The 21,932-nt window shown below is 40.8% G+C and overlaps 1 protein-coding gene across 2 annotated transcripts; it reads right to left on the reverse strand.

The window, feature by feature from the left end:
- Positions 1 to 4,662: 4,662 nt before the first annotated feature.
- znfx1 (zinc finger, NFX1-type containing 1) lies at positions 4,663 to 21,932 on the reverse strand. 2 transcript variants are annotated; one of them, XM_087179246.1, is made up of 19 exons: positions 21,801 to 21,932; positions 19,052 to 19,144; positions 18,039 to 18,940; positions 17,442 to 17,676; positions 16,920 to 17,272; positions 16,578 to 16,757; positions 15,749 to 15,855; positions 14,510 to 14,748; positions 14,246 to 14,377; positions 13,836 to 13,984; positions 13,425 to 13,568; positions 13,196 to 13,313; positions 12,361 to 12,599; positions 11,472 to 11,611; positions 10,808 to 10,940; positions 9,955 to 10,122; positions 8,184 to 8,294; positions 7,909 to 8,004; positions 4,663 to 7,669 (listed from the first exon to the last, which is right to left on the reverse strand). In XM_087179246.1, the coding sequence occupies exons 2-19, from the start codon at positions 19,095 to 19,097 to the stop codon at positions 5,219 to 5,221; spliced, it is 5,943 nt and encodes a 1,980-aa protein (XP_087035372.1). In that variant the 5' UTR covers positions 19,098 to 19,144; positions 21,801 to 21,932; the 3' UTR covers positions 4,663 to 5,218. The 2 variants fall into 2 exon arrangements, with proteins under 2 accessions (XP_087035372.1, XP_023281831.1); XM_023426063.2 differs by having other exon boundaries at positions 21,797 to 21,932.

Raw genomic sequence — 21,932 nt, forward strand, 5'->3', positions numbered from 1 at the left:
GCATACAAAAAGCTGACAGAGGCCAGGACAGAGTGTGTGCTGGTCTCTGCTAACACAAAAACCCATTCAACCTCTGAGGGCAGATTCAGCTGTGCTGGGGTGGTGCCAGGGGGATGTGCATCTTTGCTTAATGTTTTCTGTCGATGGAGCAGAAACATAGTTTGTTTTAGACCTGTCATGGCCTGTTGGGGGTTTGCTCGATGGTGAAATGCCCTAATACATATTGATAATGATACACTGATGGTAATGGTAATAAACCACCTTTGTCATGGTACTCAGGCATAGGAGAGTAGAATGGATTAGCCCAGGTATTATTTTCCCTTTCTTGGCCATATTTCACAGCTGCTCTGTGAAACACCAAGCCAAGCTCATTGCATATTCTGCAAAGCACATAGCATATGGTGTTGTATTAAAAATTTGGAGGTAAATCCAGAGTTATGAAGCAGTTGAAGCAGCACTTGGAGGCCCAATGCAGCAAAACACCTTAATGTCAGTCACTAATCTAGTTGCAGGTGTTCAGAGAAGCAGAGCTCAATTAAACCAAATTGGCGTTCACACAGTTATTCAAATTAGTTTAGAATCAAACACTCACGAACCAAATATGCTTACCTGGGCAGAATCACCCTCTTCCCTTCAACTCCTTCCCTGCCCCCCCCCCCGTACTAAGACACTGTCAGAATGGGAGGAGCTGAAATAAAAATGAATTTACATTTAAATCAACTTGGAAGCTGAACAAAAATGCGATCTGGGTCTGTGCTTTTCCCACTGCCTTAATCAAAGTTTTGACGTGATGACACACGCCCCGGGAGAAGTTGCCAGGCCTGTATCTCAAGAGAGAACCAAGGTAATAAGTTATTAATGTACTGCCCACGCTGCAATTAAGCACCAATTAAAACCACAGGTTGTGTGTCTGAAATATTACCAGACTCAAAACCTTTTAGAACTCTCTCTGGCTTCCAGCTCATTTATAACTGAGTCTCATAAACTACATGTCATTTCCTGATTATAGTGCAGAATATTGAAAAGTAGCTGTGTTTGGGTCTCACAAAAAAACCCATTAGAAGAGCACATCAAGTGGCATTTTCCTATTTTTGGAAATTATTTGTCCTTCAGTATAAAAATTTCTCAGTAAAATGAACCACGATTACTCACTGAACATTTCAGATTCAGCAATTACATGAATCTGTCATTCCCTCTGTACAATCTACAAGTGGTACTATATTGCCATTCGTGATCATATCTTTATTCACTGTGCATGTATCTGATCTATCTGATCTGATCTGATCTGGAGTTACTGCATGCAAGGGATAAATAAATAAAGTTGTATTAGATTAGATAAAATCCAGATTTGCTGTAGCAGATGTGGTACTATCAGAATTTGAATGACACTGACATCACTGAATGTACAGTATCTTACTGTGGTGTTATAGGTGTGATATAAGCTAAGCCAAAGTATGTAGAAAACATGCACATGTATGATAGCTTTTTTAACTATAGCTGAGGCTGACAAAGTGCACAGCCATGTTTGACGACGTACAGCTGAGTCAGTCACCTTGAATCAGAAATGTAAGCCTCAGTTTTTATTTTTTAGTCCTCCATAATTCTTTTACCTGCATTCACAGTTTCTTTCCCTTCTGCCATACCTTTTTTTTTCCCTTTCTATTTTGATTTCTCTTAATGTCCTCCTGCCTGCATCCCTCTCTCCCTATCACATTCCCTGGCTCAGTGGAGAGGAAGATCAGTCAAACTATTCCATTCACTTCATATCAAATCGGGCCCATTCTCCCTCCAGGTCATCTCTCTCTCCCTCTGTCTCTATCCCTCTGTCTTCTTCCCCATATCTTATATAGTGTCTCTGGTGGACTAAAAGCAGATCAGTCAATCACTCCAGTACATCCCCTTCCCATCCAATCTGACTATTTCTCTCTTGATATTATCTTCATCTCACCCTCTCTTGCTCTGTCCGTGTGAATGTGTGTGTGCATTAGTTCCTGCCTGTCTGTCTGTCTCTTTGTGTGGCTTTCTCTGTCTCTCTGGTCCAGTAGATAGGGATCAGTCAAATCCAGTGGGATATGAACAGCATGTTAACACAGCCCAAAGCGTCCATGGGAAACGTGGCCAGGGATGGAAGGCCAGTTGAGGCTAAGTGAGCCCGCCACTGTCAGCAAGAGGGAGAAAATGGCCTGGTGATACACTCGGTCGGAAACTCACACCTGAGGTTGCTGACAAATTTGGAGGAAATTAAGGCCAGTGGGGCAGTTGTGACAAAAGAAAGGTAAAGTGACATTTAATGAAAGTGTGCTGGCTGTCCTTACTTTCCTAAAAACTTCTGTTAAACAAACTTCTGCTGCCAAGAGTGTTAGCGGCCTTAACAAGAGTTCCAGGAGGACTATGACCTTCCACGCAAGGCAAAAATAAATTAAAGTTGAACATGACTGAATAAAACTGAGAACTGAATTTCGAAGCGCATATGATGAAAAAACAGCCTTTTTCCACAAGGTGTGGAGATACAGGAAAGTGTGATCACATGACATAATCAAAAAACTTTTCTTCTGAGATGACTGGAAAGAAAATGCCTGGATAGTTACATCCTTGTATTTGTAAGATGAGTGTAATAACTTACAGAAATATGTTGCAATTATGCAGCGCAGTAAAAAAGTTTAAAAACAACTCCTCTGGAGCACAACCATGTAAACAACCTCTAATTTATTATTTAGCTAAGAGATGTGGTTCATCACACATGAAAAGGCTTAAAGGTAACACATGATATTGAGAACTAATCTTTTAGTCACTCTGCTTTAGATGTTTCGCTTAAAGAGCAGTGGGGTTGTTGTGTGTTCTGTCTATGACATTGCATCATTACGCAGTTTCTATCTCGTATCTACATCCTGCTTTACGTAGAAACTTTGGAGTCCAACCAGCTTTACTGATGAAACGCCTCCAGGGGAACATTAATGAGCAATTTTCTGATAGTACAAACTCATTTCCCTTGCAGTTAACATAATACCAGCAGTTCAGTCTGTGAATATAGACCTTGTTGCATTTTCTCAGTTAAATGTGTACAAAGAGGAGACCTTTGTTGTTTAACAAATTGCCTAAACTTAGGCATCGAAAATGGACAATGATGTAAGTGTTGACTACTTAGTTTGCTGTAGTTTAATTTTTTTCATGTTATTCATAGTTGAAAGTACTGATTCCATTGCCTGTACTTGATGTGTCACTTGTCACCAGTTCTTACCTCTGTTCTGTAGGAATCTCTTTCAAAATGAGCACTTTTGGTGAAATGAAGTTTGCTGTTACCAATCTTTGCAATGGCCACTGTTTTCAATGCATTTCATTATATATATATGTATATATATAGACTAGTTTGGAACATACCATTCATTCACTGACTTCTGACAACGAGCTTGTTAACTGATGGAGGCGACAAGTGAGGTCACATGATACTAATGCGTCACTGAGGTTGCATTAAAATTTTGTTCCTGGTCCACATTGAATTGTGTTTTGGTCTGGATCAGTGTGCTTTAGACTTTGCTTTTGATTCCTCAGATGTAGCTTTTCCAGTATTCAGTTTTTTTCACACTCCCATCCTATACATGCATACAACACACGACTGGTGTGACTAACCAATCACAAAGATCAAATATAATATATACAGGTAAATCAAATTATCTACTTTTACTAATTATGGCAAAGATGGCTCGCAGTATTTAATTGTTAATTTTTAATTGTGCAAATAGGACACTTCATACTCTGCTATCTAGAAATTCAGATTGACGTAGTTTGTCTTGCTGGTAGTTACTTGGTAGCGCTTTTCTTTTTTTTGGCAGGGGCAGACTAGCTGAAACTCTGACAATAACATATTTTAAGTCCACTTGACATGATAGATGAGACAGTCCACCCTGTAGGATATTACCATTTTTCTGCAGTGCCTCCTTTCGTCCAGCATTCTCTCAGCCTGGTGCTTGAATCCTATAAATACTGAAAGAGTGGCACCCTTTTAAAGTTTGCTCAATTTTAACCTTGTCTTGACAGCACATTTTTGTTGTTCTTTTTTTCCCCCCTGCAGACAGCACAGTTTGCATTGGAGCTGGTTTTGTGACAGGGACACATTCATCATGTAATAAAGTGATGCAAGGTGTTACAAAATGCCAAAATGAAACTCAGCATTTACAAGTCCTGTACAGTAGTGAAGAGGAATTGTAGCTATTTCCAGGCCGTTTCTTTTGCTGCACGCCCAATGATGTCCTGTTAGGGACAAAAATTATTAACTCTTGCTGGTACTAGTTCAGTGTGTGTGTATAAGCTAGAGAGAGAAAAGGTTAGAGAGAGAATCCATATTTGCTGTAATGAGGAGGAGGAAATCTTTTTTTCATCCATTAGGTAGTTAATATTTCTATAGAACAGCAACTCTAGAAATTATTTACAAATATTGATCATTCCATTATACTGAGTTTATGTGCATGTGTCTCCATCTGCTTTTCTACATATACACTTCTTGTAGCGGTATTACAGGTTCACATTAATCACCTCTGCTGAGCTTAATGTGCTCAACCTATGAAGACCCATATAAAAATCCAAATAACATACAGAGTCTCCCCAATTATATTTTCAGAGACATGTTATTAGAAGGCATGTGCGTGTAAAATAAAGACAAGAATGTTCTTATAGGGAAAGATATTTTTAATGTGAGTAATTATGAGCAAGTTGCAAGCATGACAAAAATCAAATCATTTCTCATTTTTTTTTCCCCAGTGTTTTACTGCCATCTATTGTTAAGGTAAAGGACAGCTATTACTTAACACAAGTAGTTTTAAACATATCAAAGGGTTACAGTGAAAAACAAAAATCCAACCCAGTAAGCCTAGAACAGCAAATCAAAACAACAACAAAACTTAAAAGTCACAAGTTTGACGTATATTCATGAAAGAAAAGCGGTAAATTATCACTGGGTATTGCTAATACTTTCAAAAGTAAGTTTCGTGCAAGATTATGATTATGGTCTCAAGCAAAGTTCTTTATCCATCCATCTCTCAAATGACTTGACTGCCTCAGCAACATTACCACCCTTTTACACACAGTACAGTAAATTTCTCTTTGTCCACTATGAATCAATGTGGTTATTACAGTCAAACCATGACCTGTTGCCTCTCACAGGTTTTGCAACCAACAGTTGGGGTTGAAAAGGCAACAACCAGAGACTTCTCCGAGATGGTTTTCAGAGTTGAAGTTGATCAAAATTTAGAATGTTGTTGGCTTCAGACCAAGCAGGATGCTGTGCCCCATCCATCTCTGAGGCGACTTGGTTACCACTTTCCAGTCTGTGCTGGCTCCCACCAATGGTAGCGTTACAATCAGGGCACTGTCGCCTCTGCATAGCCCCTCCACACTCTGTTATAAGATAGACATGGCCATTAGGACATTTGTACCAGTGTCCAGGAGGCATTTTAATAGCTGAGATGATCATCTTTCTCTCCTCCTCAGAGATCCCCAAGCCTGTGAGTGGAAGCTTTTTGTTCAGCTGCTTCATGGTTTCTTTCACTTTTTCTTCATCCAGCTCAGTGAATTGGCCAGAATTTTCCAAAACTTCCCTTATTGTTTGTACCTCGGGTTGAATTTTATCACTTTGTCCTCTCTTGTCTGCCATATGACAACGGATGTTGAGTTCAGTGAGTAAGGTGAGTCTCCGTAGCTGTCTCTGCAAATCATAGACCTGCTGGTCCGTGAATTTTTGTTGGGGGTTGCTGAGCCAGTGAACAAACTCTGCAACATCGCTCTCAAACCAGCAGCTTTGCATGACTGACGTGTTTCCTTTTTCAATCTTTAGTAGCTTTGCAACTCTTACAAGGAAATCCATCTTGTTTTCCAGGACCCACAGGTCATTTGCTGTGAGATAGCTCTCTCCCAGTTTCTCATTGATGTGCATATATTCATTTTGCTGAAGCACTGCACAGATGTCAAGGTTTTCTACCCACTGTTTTTGAAGGGCCTTCCTGTGCTCTTCAACATCTGCCTCAAATCCATTTATCTTCATTTTTACCATCTCTATCTCGGCAAGACGGCGGTTGATGTAAGATCCGTAGCGTAGATTCTTGCGGATCGGAGTTCGACACTTGGGACATTCCTTTAGTTTTATTGCCACCTCCTCTTCATTGGCCTGCTCATCGTCATCTATCTCCATGTACTTGTCCATGGCTGTGTATTCGATAATGTGTTGACAGTCTTCTAGCTCAATAAAGTGAGCCTCAGGGTCATCCTCAGTTCCGAAGAAAATCTCTGTGACCTCATCATGATTACAGACGCGACATTTGCGTGGACATATGTCTCCACACAGCCCTATGCATGGGTGGCCGCAATCCAGCATCTTGTCACAGGGTTGGGTGCACGGTGGACGATCGCATGGTTCGTGGCAAAGCTTACTGCATGTTTGGTGAAGGCACTGCCAGATGCAGGGCTCAATGCATGGAGCACAAGGCTTCCCACATGGCTTCATGCACTTACTGTGGACACAGAAATTCTCACATGGTCTACGACAGGGGGGGCAATCGCGAGTGCAAGGCTCCCTGCACATGTGAGAGCAAATCAGGAGACGCTCACACTTGTGAAAACACCGGAAATGGAAGCGTCCCTGATGACACTTGCCACAGCTACCATGACAGGCATGGCCACATTTTAGCTGATACCTACATGGTGTCCTACACTGAGGCTTCTCTGTTTGCGTTTGGTAAAAGCAAGCCTCTTGCTGGCTGTGGCCGCACTTTAGCTGTAAGGTGATCTTCACCTTGCACTTACTGGTGCAAAGTTCCCCACAGACTGAATCACATTGATGTCCACACTGGAGCATTTTCTGGCAGGGTTCCTGGCACACAAATGTCTTCGGGTCCTGGTGGCAAGGAACCTTCTGTGTGTGTTGACACTGGGGTATGATCTTCTCAACCTTCACTGAACATTTCTTTGGGCATTGTCTATGACACAAGAGTGGGCATCTGTGTCCCTGATCACACAAAATCCTCTGGCACTTCTTGTCACACTTGTACTCCTTGTGCTCAGGGTCGTATGGGTGGCAGACCCTTGAGCAGACATGACCACAATTCAGACGGAACTGGCAAGGCTGAGTGCAGCCCCCCTCAGGGGCTTGTTTGAAGTCTTCAGCACAAGACGCTGTTACCTGTCTTTCTGGATGATTCTGACAGCAAAGGGTCAGAGTCTTCCCAGCTTGGTCATTCTCTCTCAAAGTGTGGAAGATGTTGCTCCACAGTTTGACTTGGCCCAGTATTGCACTGTTGCCAATACAGTAGAGACCTTTCTTGGCACGAGACAAGGCGACACAGACGCGATTGGGGATGCTCAAAAAGCCAACTTTACCCTGCTTGTTGCTGCGCACCAGAGACAACAAGACAATGTCATTCTCTTCTCCCTGGTACTTGTCTACTACATGCACTTTGACCCCTGAGAACTGGTTGGCAGGCATAAGTCTGCGCAGACAGTGGAGCTGGCCGGTATAGGTTGTGAGGATGGTAATTTGCTCTGGTTTGTACTCCTGAAAGAGAAGGTAGCGGCAGAGAGCGACTACAAACTTGGCCTCATGTTGGTTCTGATGGCTTTTCCCATCTTTGATCTCTTCTTCTAGGTGGTTGTGCTCCACAAAGAATAAGTTGGTATTAAGACCCTGAAATAAAAACATATTCTAGGTTATTCTTTGATGTTTATCAATTTTTTTTTAAATTCAATATTCTTTATCTTATATTTGTTTCCCAACTTTTATTCAAAATTTATTTAAAAGGCTTAGAGATGGTGCAGGTACTTTTTTTTTTTTTTTTTTACACATGCAGGGAAGTAAACAGATATCCACTGCTGAGAAAAACAGGCAGAATGAAAACACAGCAGGAGAGCAAATACAATACACACCTTGATGTTCTCATAGTCCAACACAGAGGGATGGTTTTCCAGCTCTGAGTAGATGTGTGGGGTCAGAAGACGGGCAATTTCTGGCCTCATACGATGCTGAAGAAGAAACAAAAACACAAGCACAGATAAACATAGACAGTCACATACAGATACAGAGGGCATACATGCACTTACAAAACATGCGCACAATTGCATCATCTAAAGATGTCTACATTTTACCGAGTCTCAGATGCTGCAATAATCTGAACCAATGAAAAAAATACAGTAACACAAACCTGGTAGTTGAGCCTGACAAAAGGATGTCCCATCTTCACCAGCCTTTCAAACATGGACGTCTCCAGGTGGAAGTTCTTAGCAAGCTCATATACTGTGGCACTGGGGTGCAACTAAAGGAGAAATCATACATTAATCATATACTCCAAACCTTTTTTCTTTTTTAAACCTTTAAAGATTATTTGATTTGTGTTCATTCCAGCTTTTACCTTCTTCCATCCAATGGTGATTAAGTTACCTTGGAAGGTTTACTGCACTAGATTTGCATATTTAAATGTATTAAAGAGTCCAAGTTTATGACCATGTAAGTGAAGAACAGAGCGATGACTTTCATGGTCGCACGCTTAGTGCGATCAGACCATTTGTAGCTATGCAAATGCTAGTGAACAGTTATTACACAGTTCCTAGACACAGGTGGCGGCAACAATCTATACGGTAGCAAGCCCGGAAGGGATAAACAATGCTCTGCTATGGGTCTCTGTCTTAAGATGACTGGATGGGAATACAGAATGCATGCAAATGCACGCAAACTTTCTTTTGCTGTCCTGTTAAGCATCTTGCTGTTTTGCCTGTATGTGTGTGGGTTTGTGTGTCTAAGCGTCTGTGCGTGTGTGCAAACCTAATTTAGCTAGAGGACAGAGTGTGATTGTGCATGTATGTGGGAGGGGTGTGGGGGAGGCAAGACAAATTCTAATATAAATGTGAAGCATTGTGTTCTGCTCGATTCAACACCAAACCTGTGATTAATGAACAGCACAAAAATGCCAAAGCTTATTTTACTGGGAAAGTGTGATCCATCCACCTCCATTACATGCACACATTCAAGTTTGGGTTCCACAAAAACAAGCTCCTAACACTTGTTCAAAGAGTCAAAATAAATACTATCACATGGCTTTAAACCCATTAAAAACAATATTTATGCCATCAGAATAACTTGTCTTTTTTTTTTTTTAACCATGCCTGTGATTGTCCAGTAGTTTAACTCGATACATCAGACAAAGTTTAATATTGATTTATTTATTCTGCACTTATAGTCAACATGTATCTGGTAGATTAAAGTAGACCCACTTGCAGCCTCAGGTACAGTGGAAAATGACTTTTATATTAATCTGAAGTACCTAAAACTGACCATTGATTTCCAAGCCTGAGTTACAATACCAGGAATTTTGAAGTCAAACTCTATTTTAAATTCCATTCTTATGCTTCTTGGACTTTCTCTCCAACTGTAAAGAAGTCAGGTTTGTTTGTATAGTCAAATACATGCATAAATGCATGTATAAACAGAGTGCGATGAGCAAATATTAGGAGAAGAGCAGACAGAAGTTACACAAGAGGAAGAAACCAGGACAGAATATTGAGATGTGTGATAGAACTGTGTGTAGTTGTTATCGCATACTGCAGATTGCGTGACAGGCTGCCTGGCCATATGTCCTTGGCAGGCTCTGACAAGTTGTTGTAATAGTCTGCTGATGTCCAGCATATCACTCCTCTCTCTTCTCTTGTAATGTCTGGCATGAGAAGTTTTTTTTTGTCCAACTTCCATTTCCCTCAAGGCAACACACACAAACATACTGACAACCACATAACTATACAAATCCCTCATGACAGGATGTCCTTCAAATTTGCACCTGGACATGGAAATGGGGATAATTTAAGAGAATGATGGCCTGTTCAAATACACTGCCACACAAATAGTCACGCAGAGTTCAATAACATTCACGCACAAACGGGGGTTTAGGAAACATTGAGCTATGCGTCTGTGTGAGCTCTCACCTGCTGGTGGTCTCCGATGAGGATGAGGTGTTGGCATGCTTCGCTCAGCGTGGTGATGGTGTGGGCCTCGAGAACCTCTGCGGCCTCTTCTACAATCACCAGGCGTGGACGCACTTCCTGCAGAGCTGCGCGGTACTTGGCCGCCCCTGTCGTTGTCATGCCAATAACCTGATGGGCAAGATAGCTGTTCATTTACACACAAAGCTAGCTTATCGCATCTGCTAATTTTATGATTCATTTTATTAGCACATTCATTTTTATTAGTTTTGCTGCCTGCCTTTACAAATATAGTACTGCTAATTTGAATGCCAGCCTATTTAATGGTGTTATAACTTTTTCAGCGTTTTTGCCACTAGAGTACACCAGACGTACCACAGTTTGCCTCAAAGTTAACTTTCTTATTAAAAGTGAAGGTACAAATTGTTTTATTTCACATGTACAATTTCCTTCAATTCCGAAGTAGATGCATATTTGACAGTCCTTCACTGGGGTAGAGGGCAGAAATCTCAGAGATACATATTTCAAAACCAAATACAACCAAAACCATCTGCATGGCTAGATACCACTATATATAAGTGAGAGAAATGTTTTTTATGTAACATTGGTGAACTAACCCTGTAACCTGTAACATATCTGTTCAAAAACAAGACTCATGTCAGTGTTAATCTATTACCTTCCTTCTTGATATCTGAAAATACAACCATGTATTATATCACATCAAAATTCTACAACTTTAGTGTATTTCACATTATATTTCACAGATAAATTTTGTTACAAGGATCTAATGTAGGATCATTAAAAAAAAATACAAAAAACAGCATACTTCCTATTCACTACTTCAGTTATACTGTACCATGGCTTTCTTCAGGAGACAGAGGCTCTCCTGTCGTTTTACATCAGCCAGTCTGTCCACTGCGTTCTGATAGGCCTGTTCAGACTCCACAGCTCTGGTGCGAAGCTCTATCCTGTACTGTGCCACCCATAAGCTGCAGACACAAAGTAAATTAATAACATAAAAACACTGTGACGACTGACTCAATTATATGAAGGCCTGAAGACTCTTACTATCTGCTCCGCATCTGGAAGTACACTAAAAAAAGAATGATGCTTCTGTACTTGATATCACTGCAAGTGTAGTTAAACAATTACAGCGAGACATATTATATCTGTCTTGGAAGGAAATTGCTCTATTTGTTAGTTTAAATGATAATTAAAAGTATGTAAACATGAGTCCTTACAGTACTGGTTTCACAGTGATAAAAGTTATGTCTTGGCTCTCTGAGGTGAGAGGAACCTCTGGGATACCGTTTCCTGGTGATTAGTTGACTTAATTACACACACTGGGAATAGACTACTTCTCCCAGACTAAGGGTTGCTTGGGGGATGAGAGGAGTGAGGGAAGAAAAGTGATGAAAGGGTGAAGGCGGAGAGAAACGTGAGAAAGGCACTTGGAGAGGTGATGGAAAGGAAGAGTTGAAAAAGAATCACGTAGAAGCGAAACACAGACGCAAACCTACCGATAGAGTCGCCATCTGTCTTGCTGACTGAGAGTCCAAACATCAAACACGGTATCTGCCTCTCTCTCGGACATAGCTGAAGTCTTCCCCAGCTCTCTTCTGATTTTGTTCTTTATCTTTCTCTTCTGGTCCCGTTGCATCTGTACAGATCAGGACAGGTTAGTTCATTAAGTCGTTAATTTGTTGTTCTTTAGCTGAAAAAGGACGGTCCACTCTCTTAGTGTGTTTCAGATCAAAACTAACATCACAGGGTAAGTGGTTGTTTAATATGTGGTAGTATGAGGAGGAGCATGACACAAAATGTGTGTATTTAGCTACAATATGTTAGAGAGAAACCTTGAATGTTTAGAACATCAGCGGTGGAAAAGTGGATTACGATGCAAAATTGATTTTTCTATATATGCAATTTGACAAGAGCCTCCATTGGAATCCATTGTAACTGCTGTGAATTAAAACTGACCACAGCTGCGGGGGAAAGCTTCAAACATTTCAGTGCAGCTTTTCAACCCAACAGGCACTGAGTGATACTCAAAAGATGTTTTGTTGAATGTTTTTTGGATGGGCGCCTAAACAAACATGTATGTGTGCAAGCAGGTGACATGATACAGAGTCCTGCCAGTGGCTTCAGGCTATTCCACTGATTGAAAGTTGGTGGCAGTGATGTGCCAAATAATGAAGCGATCTGCCAATAAAGGCAGGGAGGACTGCTACCAACATGGACGTACTGTACTGTACTCCAGAGGGTACATTTAAGTACAGTGCAGGAGCTGTAAAGATTTCAGCTCTTAGATTCACTGTATACACATTCATACATCTGTTCCTCCATCATTGTTCTAAATGAAAGAAACGCTTTACAGTCTCCACATGAAAAATCTCCTTAAAACATTACCTCCCATCCTTCCTCGCTCTGCTCAGCCTGTATTTCAGCTTTATCCAGATTCATAGCCAGCATCAGCTCTTCCACTTCTCTGACAGCCTCCTCCATGTTTCCTGTCTTTCTGCCATCTCTACCACGTCTGGGACCAATGTTGTCGTCAATAATCCGCTCCGCCTGGATCAGATCGGCCTCCTCTGCTATTTCAATGAGGTCCTCCTCTTCCAACTCCATTGCTTCCTCTGCTGCTATGTCTAACACAATGTCGTAAGTTAGTTAGTTAGTTAGTAAATGAGGTATTTCATCCAGTCCAATAAATGTACAGAATTTTAGCTTGGACAGAAAGATGGTATAGGAAGTGAGTGTACAATGTTGATAAATGGTGAAAAGGTCATGGTTTATATCATTTTTAGGAACTGAAATGGTCAAGCTGAAATGTGATGTGACTATCTATCATTGTTTAGTTACAAAATCCTGCAATAATTGTAATTCTTTTAACTGAGGTAAATTCAATAAATGGTTCAGTTGAATTATTGTAAATTAAATCCATTTGTAAATTTTTCTCAGCCATTTATGTGTCTGCTGGCTGACAATGCCTTTAATGTCATTAGTTCTTTGCTAATGTAACACCTTAAACTTGTCTGTCAACAACATTTTAACTGCATCCCAACAATTGAAAGGTGAAACTGATTTGTGCTTGCTTAGAAAATTTATAGGAGGAAATTTTGCATTGTTAAAATGAGACATTCTGACTAATACAGTTAAAATTTTGGGACGCACTAAAAAGAAGCCAATTATCAGATCATCTCATACTGTTCCATTGGAGCGCCGCTTATAGTAGAAGCCTTACCTTCATTTATATTTGCATTGCCTGTCTCCCTCTGCAGGAAGACAGTGGAACCCAAACCCAACCACTCCATAATCAAACTGGACCTCTTCTCATTCCAGCTCTCAAAACCATCCTGCATCTACAATCAATAAACATAAACTGATGAGGCTGCACTGTGTTCTGTCCTGTCTATCTCAGTTTACACACATAAAATGCTTTTTTTTTTTTTTTTTAATTCAGTATGACTCACAGGTGGCAAGTTCAGACTGTCCCAGTGTCTGTATGAAATGAACCTCCGTAAGATGCTTTCACGCAGGACGCCTTTCAGAGAACACTCCAGCTTCACACTCTGATTCTGGAGCTCCCTCTCCTCCTCACACAGCTGCTTGTAAATCTGTCAAACGGGTCATGATACAGTGATTAGGTGGAGAAATCTCACAAGAATGTGTCTGATAAACTGCGACTTGTAGAGCTGAGAAAAATGAATGTGTGACAAAGTATAAAAATGTGGAAAACATGAAAAAATAAAAACTTTTAATAAAATGTAACAGGCAAATGGGCTAATAGGCAAAGGCTGCAATTCATAAGAGAAATTAAGTGTGGCGCATCTGGAAAACATCATGTTTGGTCATAAGAGTAGGTAAAGTAAGCATGAACCCACCGCATTATATGCAGAACGCAGGTGAGCTGGTAGCGTACTTCTGAAGTTATGCGAGTGGGTCAGCTCCCGTAGAGTGAAACGCTTCAGGATCTCACTGTTGCTGCGGCCTCCTACTCTCACTATGCCGTCCTTCAGAAATTTATGAATACCTTAGATGCAGGGGGAAAAAATGCACCATGAAGGGCACAGAGCTGGAGTTTGAAAACTAAAAATTATTAACTAACACTGAATAAGTATCTATGTCTCAGTAGTGAACATTTCAGCATATAAACAAATGCACCTGCCACGAATTATTAATTGTACAAGGAACAGATGTGCCTCTTTTGTTGACAAGAGGCCCGATTTGCCAAACCACTTAAAAAAAGAATTAAATATATCTGATATTATTATAAACTGGTATCACTGCTTACCCTCAAGGAACTGATCCAGGGCATGGTTAGTGTAACACACCACCAGTATCGGAGCATTGCCAGTTGCACCTTTCCAAAGATTCTTATTGGTCAGCAGAGCCTGAGCAATCTTAAGGCCAACGTAGGTTTTTCCTGAGAAAATTGGAGGAATTGGAATAGCTTAAACAATTCTATTGATTTCGTCATTTCACAAACATGTAAAATACATTTTAATTTTACTTTCATTCACAAATGAATTGAGTCATCCTTCCAGCAATGTCTTACCAGTGCCAGGAGGTCCCTGTATAATGGCCAGCTCCTTGGTGAGGGCCAGTTGGAGGGCTCTCATCTGAGACTCATCCAGCCCCAGCACCTCCATTCTTGGCCAGGACTCTTCGTCCAAGCTGTGAAAGGGCTGCATTTTGCCCTTATACTCACGGTCAGCAATAGATGACAGGTTATACGTATCCTTTATTTGCAGATAAGCTGGGGCCCGAACATCTGTGCTGCACTCCACGATGTACCTGGAAGTATAATGAATAGGATGGAAACTTTCAATATATTATTTCCTCAAGTAAAGTATTCTTAATAATTAAAAGATTTAACTAAGATCCGTTGCAATAAAGATGCAAAATGTTTACCACAGTCAGTTTGTTTTTGCCAAAATTCAGTCTATGTAAGCTTTGCAAAACAGCTGCCAAAAGTGGCATTTACAGTATGACGATAAAAGTTAAAGACATAATTTAAAAATATCACAAGCAGAGAAGACTAATAAAATTGTTGGACTGACTCAATGTGAATTACACAGTAATATCAATCTAAAGATGGTTAATTATCTAACATTAGCCATCACTAGCAAGAGTGCATTTTATTGCATATGAATTCAGCATTGTGTTATTTCTTTTTTCAAAAGTGACATAGCCTTACTTAGGATAAATAAATGAAAACAGTGAGGAGAGCTGGAGAATCAGTCTCCAAATGTCCCCAGCTGACCTGTGGCTGTTTAATTCAACATCAATTGCACCAACAAGAAAATTGAAAGATGGCCTGGAGAACTGTTTTTGATATATAAGCAGTTTATGTTATTGATAACTCCTATGTTGCGATTCTGAAGGAAACACTAGAGAGAAGTTAGAGAGACAGATGGCCAACAAAGTGTGTCACATAATACATTACTTTGTGGTATCTGTGAAGGGCACTGGGAGTGCCACATATAACAGAACTTTTGAACTCATCCATGCGTGATAGCTTTTTGGGAATACCACAGCGATATAATTAACTGATGCCAATTAAGGGTGTGATTGCTAAACTTGCTTTGTACAGTTTCTCCCCCTGCAGCCCTGAAAAAACTACGTGTGAACTTCTTTTGAAAGTGCTGTGGGATTAGATCATAACTCTGACCTTGACAGAGAAATCTGAAACTCCCCCACAGCACACAGACACAAAAACACACAAAGACACACAAAGACACACAAAGACACACACACGACACACACACACACACACACACACACACACACACACCTCTGGAAGGGCAGGTCATCCTCCTCCTGGTCCTGTAGGCCCTCAAGGACATACCGATAGGCCTCAAAGTAGGCTGTGGACTCTACCATCAGGAACAATTGGTCTTTCTGTGGGAAAAGTTGGTTTCGTTAGTTCTTCATGTCTTGTTTGTCGAGTTTGTGTTCTGACACTATGTGTTTTAACTGTGACTTGCCAAGGTCTGGTACAATACATCAAATGGCAACATGTTATGTTTAATGTTGTACATGGCCTCTCACAAATAAAATAAATAAAAATTGAATATCTGTTTCCTATAAAACCATACTGTGTGCTGCAGGATAGAAACTAATGTACAACAGCTGTGCTGAAAGCACAAATGTAAGACTGATGAAAATATAAATACACTCAGTTACCAGTTTATTATGTACACCTGGCTAAAACTTATTCAGTGTAATACAATAGGTCTGCAATAATTCCTCCTTTTAATGATATAATTTCAGTTTTGTCAAAACAGCTTTAGAGAGGTGTCAACTTTATGTTTTCCTCTTTCTCTATCTTACTTTTTGTTTTGGAGCCTGTGGGTTGTGGTGCTATTGAATTGTAAGCATTAATAGTGATAAGTGATTTTAATATTTTGTCCACCCCATTCATATCAGTGAGATCAGACTAAACTATAGAAGCTTCTCAGCACAGTGTTTGAACTGGATGTACATAATAAACAGCCAACTAAATGTACATTACTTTCACAGCTTTTGCATTTAAGTGGCTGAAATCAGATCTTCATGTATCCTCAGCAACTGCATGCAACTTTATAAACAACTTTTGCACAAACTGTAGGCTACTGCCCCACCTGAAGTCTGGCCAGCTTGTATCTGCTTTCTTCAGTAAAGGTAATCTGGACCTGTCCCTTCTCCAGGTATCTGGGGTCCCGATCTGACACTGTGGCAAACAGGAGGCTCTCAAAATTGTCACAGGACAGGCAGACCAGGGAACCATAGATCAGCCTCTTGGAATTCTGCCAGCGCACAAACTGTGGGAAGGATGGAGGAAATATAATAATAATTCATATATATGATTATAATATTATTATATGTTAACATGTATAATTATATTGTTTAAACAGCAAATAACCAGTGAATGTCGTAAAATGTCAACACCACAGAATGTTTGAATGGACAGTCAAAAGGCTAACCTTAAGTGGCTTAATGTCAAACTGGACTAGGTAGGCAATGCCAGTGTGCGTGCACTTGGGAACCACCAGTTGCGTATCAAAATATACACGGATATCATCAAAGCGCTTCGTCTTCAGTGGGTTATCATTCCTTCCAATCTCCATTTGGTTCTGGAGCAATTGCTGGATCCCTTCACGGAGTGGCCGCACAAAGTCCTCCCTCAGCAGTCGGAAGTGCGTGTCAAGGTAGAGGTGGGTGTTTGTGTAGCGCTTAGAGATGAGGTTGGGTCTAAGGAAGGGCCTGTGGTCTGGATGGAACTCCTCAACAGTTGGATAGATGTGTATGGTCCTGAAATCTTGCTGCTCTTCTTCACCTGGGTTAGACAGAATGGGAGATTCAGGCACGTACATATCTATAAAACCTTGTGGCAACGTTTTTGAAACTGCCCATAAGATCTTCTGGCTAATTTGTGCAGTGTAGGCTTGAGAGCAGGGTGTCAAATCAAAATGTTACAAAAAAAAAAAAAAAAAACAAGCCATTACCTGGGTTATCATCACCAGTGGGTAGGAGGGTATACGTGTCCCTGTCTGAGCGCAGGGTTCCCTCACAGGATCTCTCCTCTAGGTGCTTGACTAGGCCCTGGAGATCCTCCAAAGTCTCCTCCATCTCAGGCTGGATGTTCACTCCCAGTGCTCTCAGCTTGTTGATGGAGGCTTGGAGCAGCGTCAGTAGCAAACTCACTGACTGAACGGAGCTAGCAGGGAAAATGTTCAGCACCTAATAAGCACATGATGAGTGTAGTTAGTTAAACTATATAATCAACTACAAAGAGTTCAACTACTACTAACAGAAAGAAGCAAAATAAGGCTAAAATAATATTTGTTTTAAGAATCAGTGAAACAAGGTTTGGGAAAGGTCTTGAAAATCTACTTTCTACATTGTTGGTTAGTTCATATGAGCGATTTCTGTATTTGGGTTTTTGTTTGGGTTTTTCTCATTGGTTTGAATGGTTGGTCGCTAGAAAATGATGTGGATGTCATAGTTTTTGAGCATTAACCTTGTAAAATGTGTTTCTCCATTATCCTTCAGCTGAAATTTTTACATGTTTGGCCCTTTCATTCATTCCTTCTTCTATTTACCTTTGACAGAATAGCCAGGATGTTTTCCAGTTGCTGAGGGTACTGTGTCCTGCGCAGAGGGTTGAACTCTGACCCCATGCCCACCACATGGTGGGGCAGGATGGTTTGGAAGAAGACTGAATCTTTTATGATGCCAGCCAGGTGCTGCAGAGAGCCTCTGTCTGTCCGTGATTTGAAGGCTTTACTCAACACCAGGCAAAGGAGTTCGATAAGGTCCTTCCTCATTGCTTTGTCACGCAGGACTTCAATTAGGGCAGGGTTAGATGAGAGGCTGATGGCCACCACAGACGGGTCTTTTCCAGAGAGATCCTCCAGTGTTTTATAGCCCAGGCGACGGCCCTGTGGTGCCCCTACTCTGCCTGTAGAATTTGACCTCCCCCCATTCCCCTCTCGTCTGTCTCTCGAACCATCTCTTCTCTCGCCCCCTCTACCTCCTCTTCTATCCACGCTATATACTCCTCTCCTTACAGCCATTTCTGCCAACCCTCCTCTCGCTCCTTCTCTTGCATCAGCACCTGGTTGACCATTTCTTCCTACTCCACCTCTCTGTCTGTCTGCACCTTGCCCTCCATTTCCGCCTCTCCCTCTCCCCCCTCCTCCTCTCTGTCTTCCACCTCTTCCTGCATCTCTTTCATCCCCTATTTCTGCTCCTGCTGCTCCTCCTCCTCTTCCTCCCCTTCCTCTCCCTTGTACCCCCACACCTCTTCCTCCATCTGTCCCCTCCCCGCCGCCTCTTCCTGCTCCTCTTCCTCCGCCTCTCCCTAACTCTGCTCTTCCTCCATCTCTCCCACGCATCCCTTCTCCTCCGTCTATCTCTTGTTCTCGCGGCCTGTCTCCCCGTGCACGTCCTCGTCTTCTCCATCTGCCTCTACCGGCATTCTCATTTTGGCCAGTATCATTAGCTTGGGGGAAAAAAACAACATTCATTCAGTGAGACCTTGAAAATTAACACCTTAGTTTCTTGACCTTTGCTCAGTGTTTTAACTTGATTGCGTCTCATACTGTGTAATTACCATTATTAGCTTCTCTTCTCCAATTTGGTAACGTCACTCTTTCCATTGTCTTGCATTTGGCAGTTGTTGAAATTTAGGCTGGTTGTTTGGTTTCTGAGTGGCGAGAGATTACAAAAGTGCAACAATTTTTAAAACAATAAATAAACAAGCATCTAAATAATGTGTCATTTGTGTACAAGATGATAAAAAAAAAAAACAGCCTGTATAAGACGGCAGTGAGTTGTAATGGCTGAACATAGAGACAGGACCCAAATGTAAGAATCGAGACACTCAGTGGGTTTAAATAAGTCTTTAATTAGTAAACAGGTTCGGTACAAAGGAAGGCAGCCCAATAAGGTAATCAATCGAAGACTAAAGGCAAGGCCAAGAAACAGAAATAGGTAGTAAGCTGGCTGACTAGGAAAAACTGTAGGGAAAATTACTGGACCGCTGACACAAAGTAAACAAGACAAACTAGCACAGTGGAAAGGGAACACCAAGACTAAATACTCCGGGGCAAGGGAGACAATGAGACACAGGTGCAACACATTAGGGCGGGGTCAGGTAATCACACAGGAGTGAAGCGCAGGTGAGGTGAGTATCAATATAAAACGGGAAACCCGATACTACAAGCATGAGGGAAGAAGATGAAAGGGTTTTAACTGACAAGACATGACATGAACAGCATCTCATTCCTAAAAAGTGGTTATATTTTTAACTATTTATTACTATTATGCACTGTTTCCTATTATCAGTATCAAAGCAATCCTTGTCTTCGGCCTGTCTCTTCAATCTTAACTGTTATTTTGTGTGATATGTACTTGAATATCCATAGCAGTAAATGCACTTAACATTTCAACTATTCTGACACTTTAAGGTCTTGAAGCCAATGGGAGTGTATATGCACCCAAATACCACTGTGATAGTGCGTCATAACTCCGCGATCGATTCAGCTGGAGACGTGCAGTTTTTTTCACGTAAAACTAGAGACTGTCCGTCGCTAAGCACTTAGTTCGGTCGATAAACTAATATCAAAAATTAGAAAGAATTTTGACAATCTTACCGTTTGCTGGCGCATTGCTGCTTTCTATCTGTTTTGTTAATTGATAGATTTTTTGGCGCCATCTTTGCTAGTGACGTCTGACGACTGAATTGGACATTTCTATTGGCTCCAGTGGATGCTATCACAGCCAATCAGAGTGACTGATTCAGAGGCTTGGCTTGGCCTGGCTTAGTCTGTTAATTGCTTGTATACCCAAACTATATGAGCTCAAAATAATATAGTCATAAACTTTATATAAAATGTCAGGGATCTCCAACCTTTTTTCTTCTGAGAGCTACTTTGACCAAATAAAAGGGGCTGAGAGCTCCTCATGTCATATATTACTGGTTACAGTAATATTTTTTTATTCACATATTGTATAATACACTCAAACCGATCACCAAAACAAATCAGATAAATATGATAATTTAACAAGTCATCAGATATCAATATCCAAAATTCCCATTTTATACCAAAGACCTCTGAAACTGACAAAGATCTGAGTCAAGATTCAGTCAAACCTGAACACAAACATGATGACACCACTGCAAATAAACATCCATAAATCTGCTTAGAAATGTGAGACAAAAAAAGCTCCTCACTCAGTAATCCAGTGATAGTTCTCACTACATCAATGGTACATAACAAACTGGAACTTGAAATAGCTAAGCGCAGCACAGTTCTGTGTGTTTGATTTAGTTGCATTTGGAGTAGATTTACTGAGTGAAGTTGTGTTGCTTAAAGTTTGAACTATGCATCCATGGTCTGTACGGAGTATATTCTCAGAACCTTTGAGTGAGCTACTCTAAAGCGGGGTGAGCTACTGAGCTTACTGAAGTGGCAGAAAAAAGACAGAAGGATGTGACCAGTGAGATATTTGCAGGAGTGGGTTCGGAGATTATTTTTCAAGGAGCAGAAGAAATACACCCATGAATACAGCTCAAAAGAATGAGCATAACTCATGAACAGATACTTAAAATCACCTCTAGCACAATTTCAAACAAATGTGTGCAACTTGAAGTTTTCTTTCGTTGTCATGGTTTTCAGTGTCTTTATCTCTAAAATAAGGAAAAATTCAAGGTTTTTTGTTTTATGGGCTACTACACCCTTTTATAGTGTACACAAGTCTTTATTGAGTGACATACTGTTTATAATTTAATGAGGTTGTGTATTACTTGGTGAAATTACAACTTTATAAGGCAAAACACAAAGGTATGAAAAAATGGAAAAGTCTTAATGTGGGCCTCCAAAGGTTAATATGTGTGACATTTCCAGTGTATCTACTATCCATATGCTTTTGAGTGTACTTGGCTTGCAATGGCAATGACCCAAATAAAGAGCAGGCCCTCTACTGGTAACACGAAGGACTTGCATGGGGTTGGACTTCTTATGGGTAAGTTTCCTTTCGCCAGAATTCGGATGAAAGGTCTATTTTGACCACAAAATGTCTTTTGTCACGAAACTGATTAAATACCGTCAGGCTGAGCAGATACTAAACCAACACATTAGTAAATGTGTAATGTCTTTTATTTTTCGAAAATTTTCTCATAATCTATACTCCACAGTCATTCTACAAATTTCTTACTGTATCCGGACTATTGATATCAGTCCGATCTTTATTTGCTTTATTCTCGTTCCTATTTTCATTCATATTAACGTATAATTTAGCCAAGTGCCCCTGCCTCCGACATATCCGTCAAAAGCAACATACAGAAATAACTTACCTACAATGAAATCCACTTGATACGAATATTTCCAGGACCATTAAGGACAGGAAACAGGCCTGTTTGCTATTATTGCAGCATCTATTGCTGAGCCGGTAGTCTCTGTCTGAGCTCCCCAGCTGCTCAGACGCTCTGA

The sequence above is a fragment of the Seriola lalandi genome, unplaced genomic scaffold (genome assembly GCF_002814215.2).
Source record: "Seriola lalandi dorsalis isolate HSWRI2012SDOR001 ecotype SW California unplaced genomic scaffold, Sedor1 jcf7180002054805, whole genome shotgun sequence".
Taxonomy (NCBI): domain Eukaryota; kingdom Metazoa; phylum Chordata; class Actinopteri; order Carangiformes; family Carangidae; genus Seriola; species Seriola lalandi.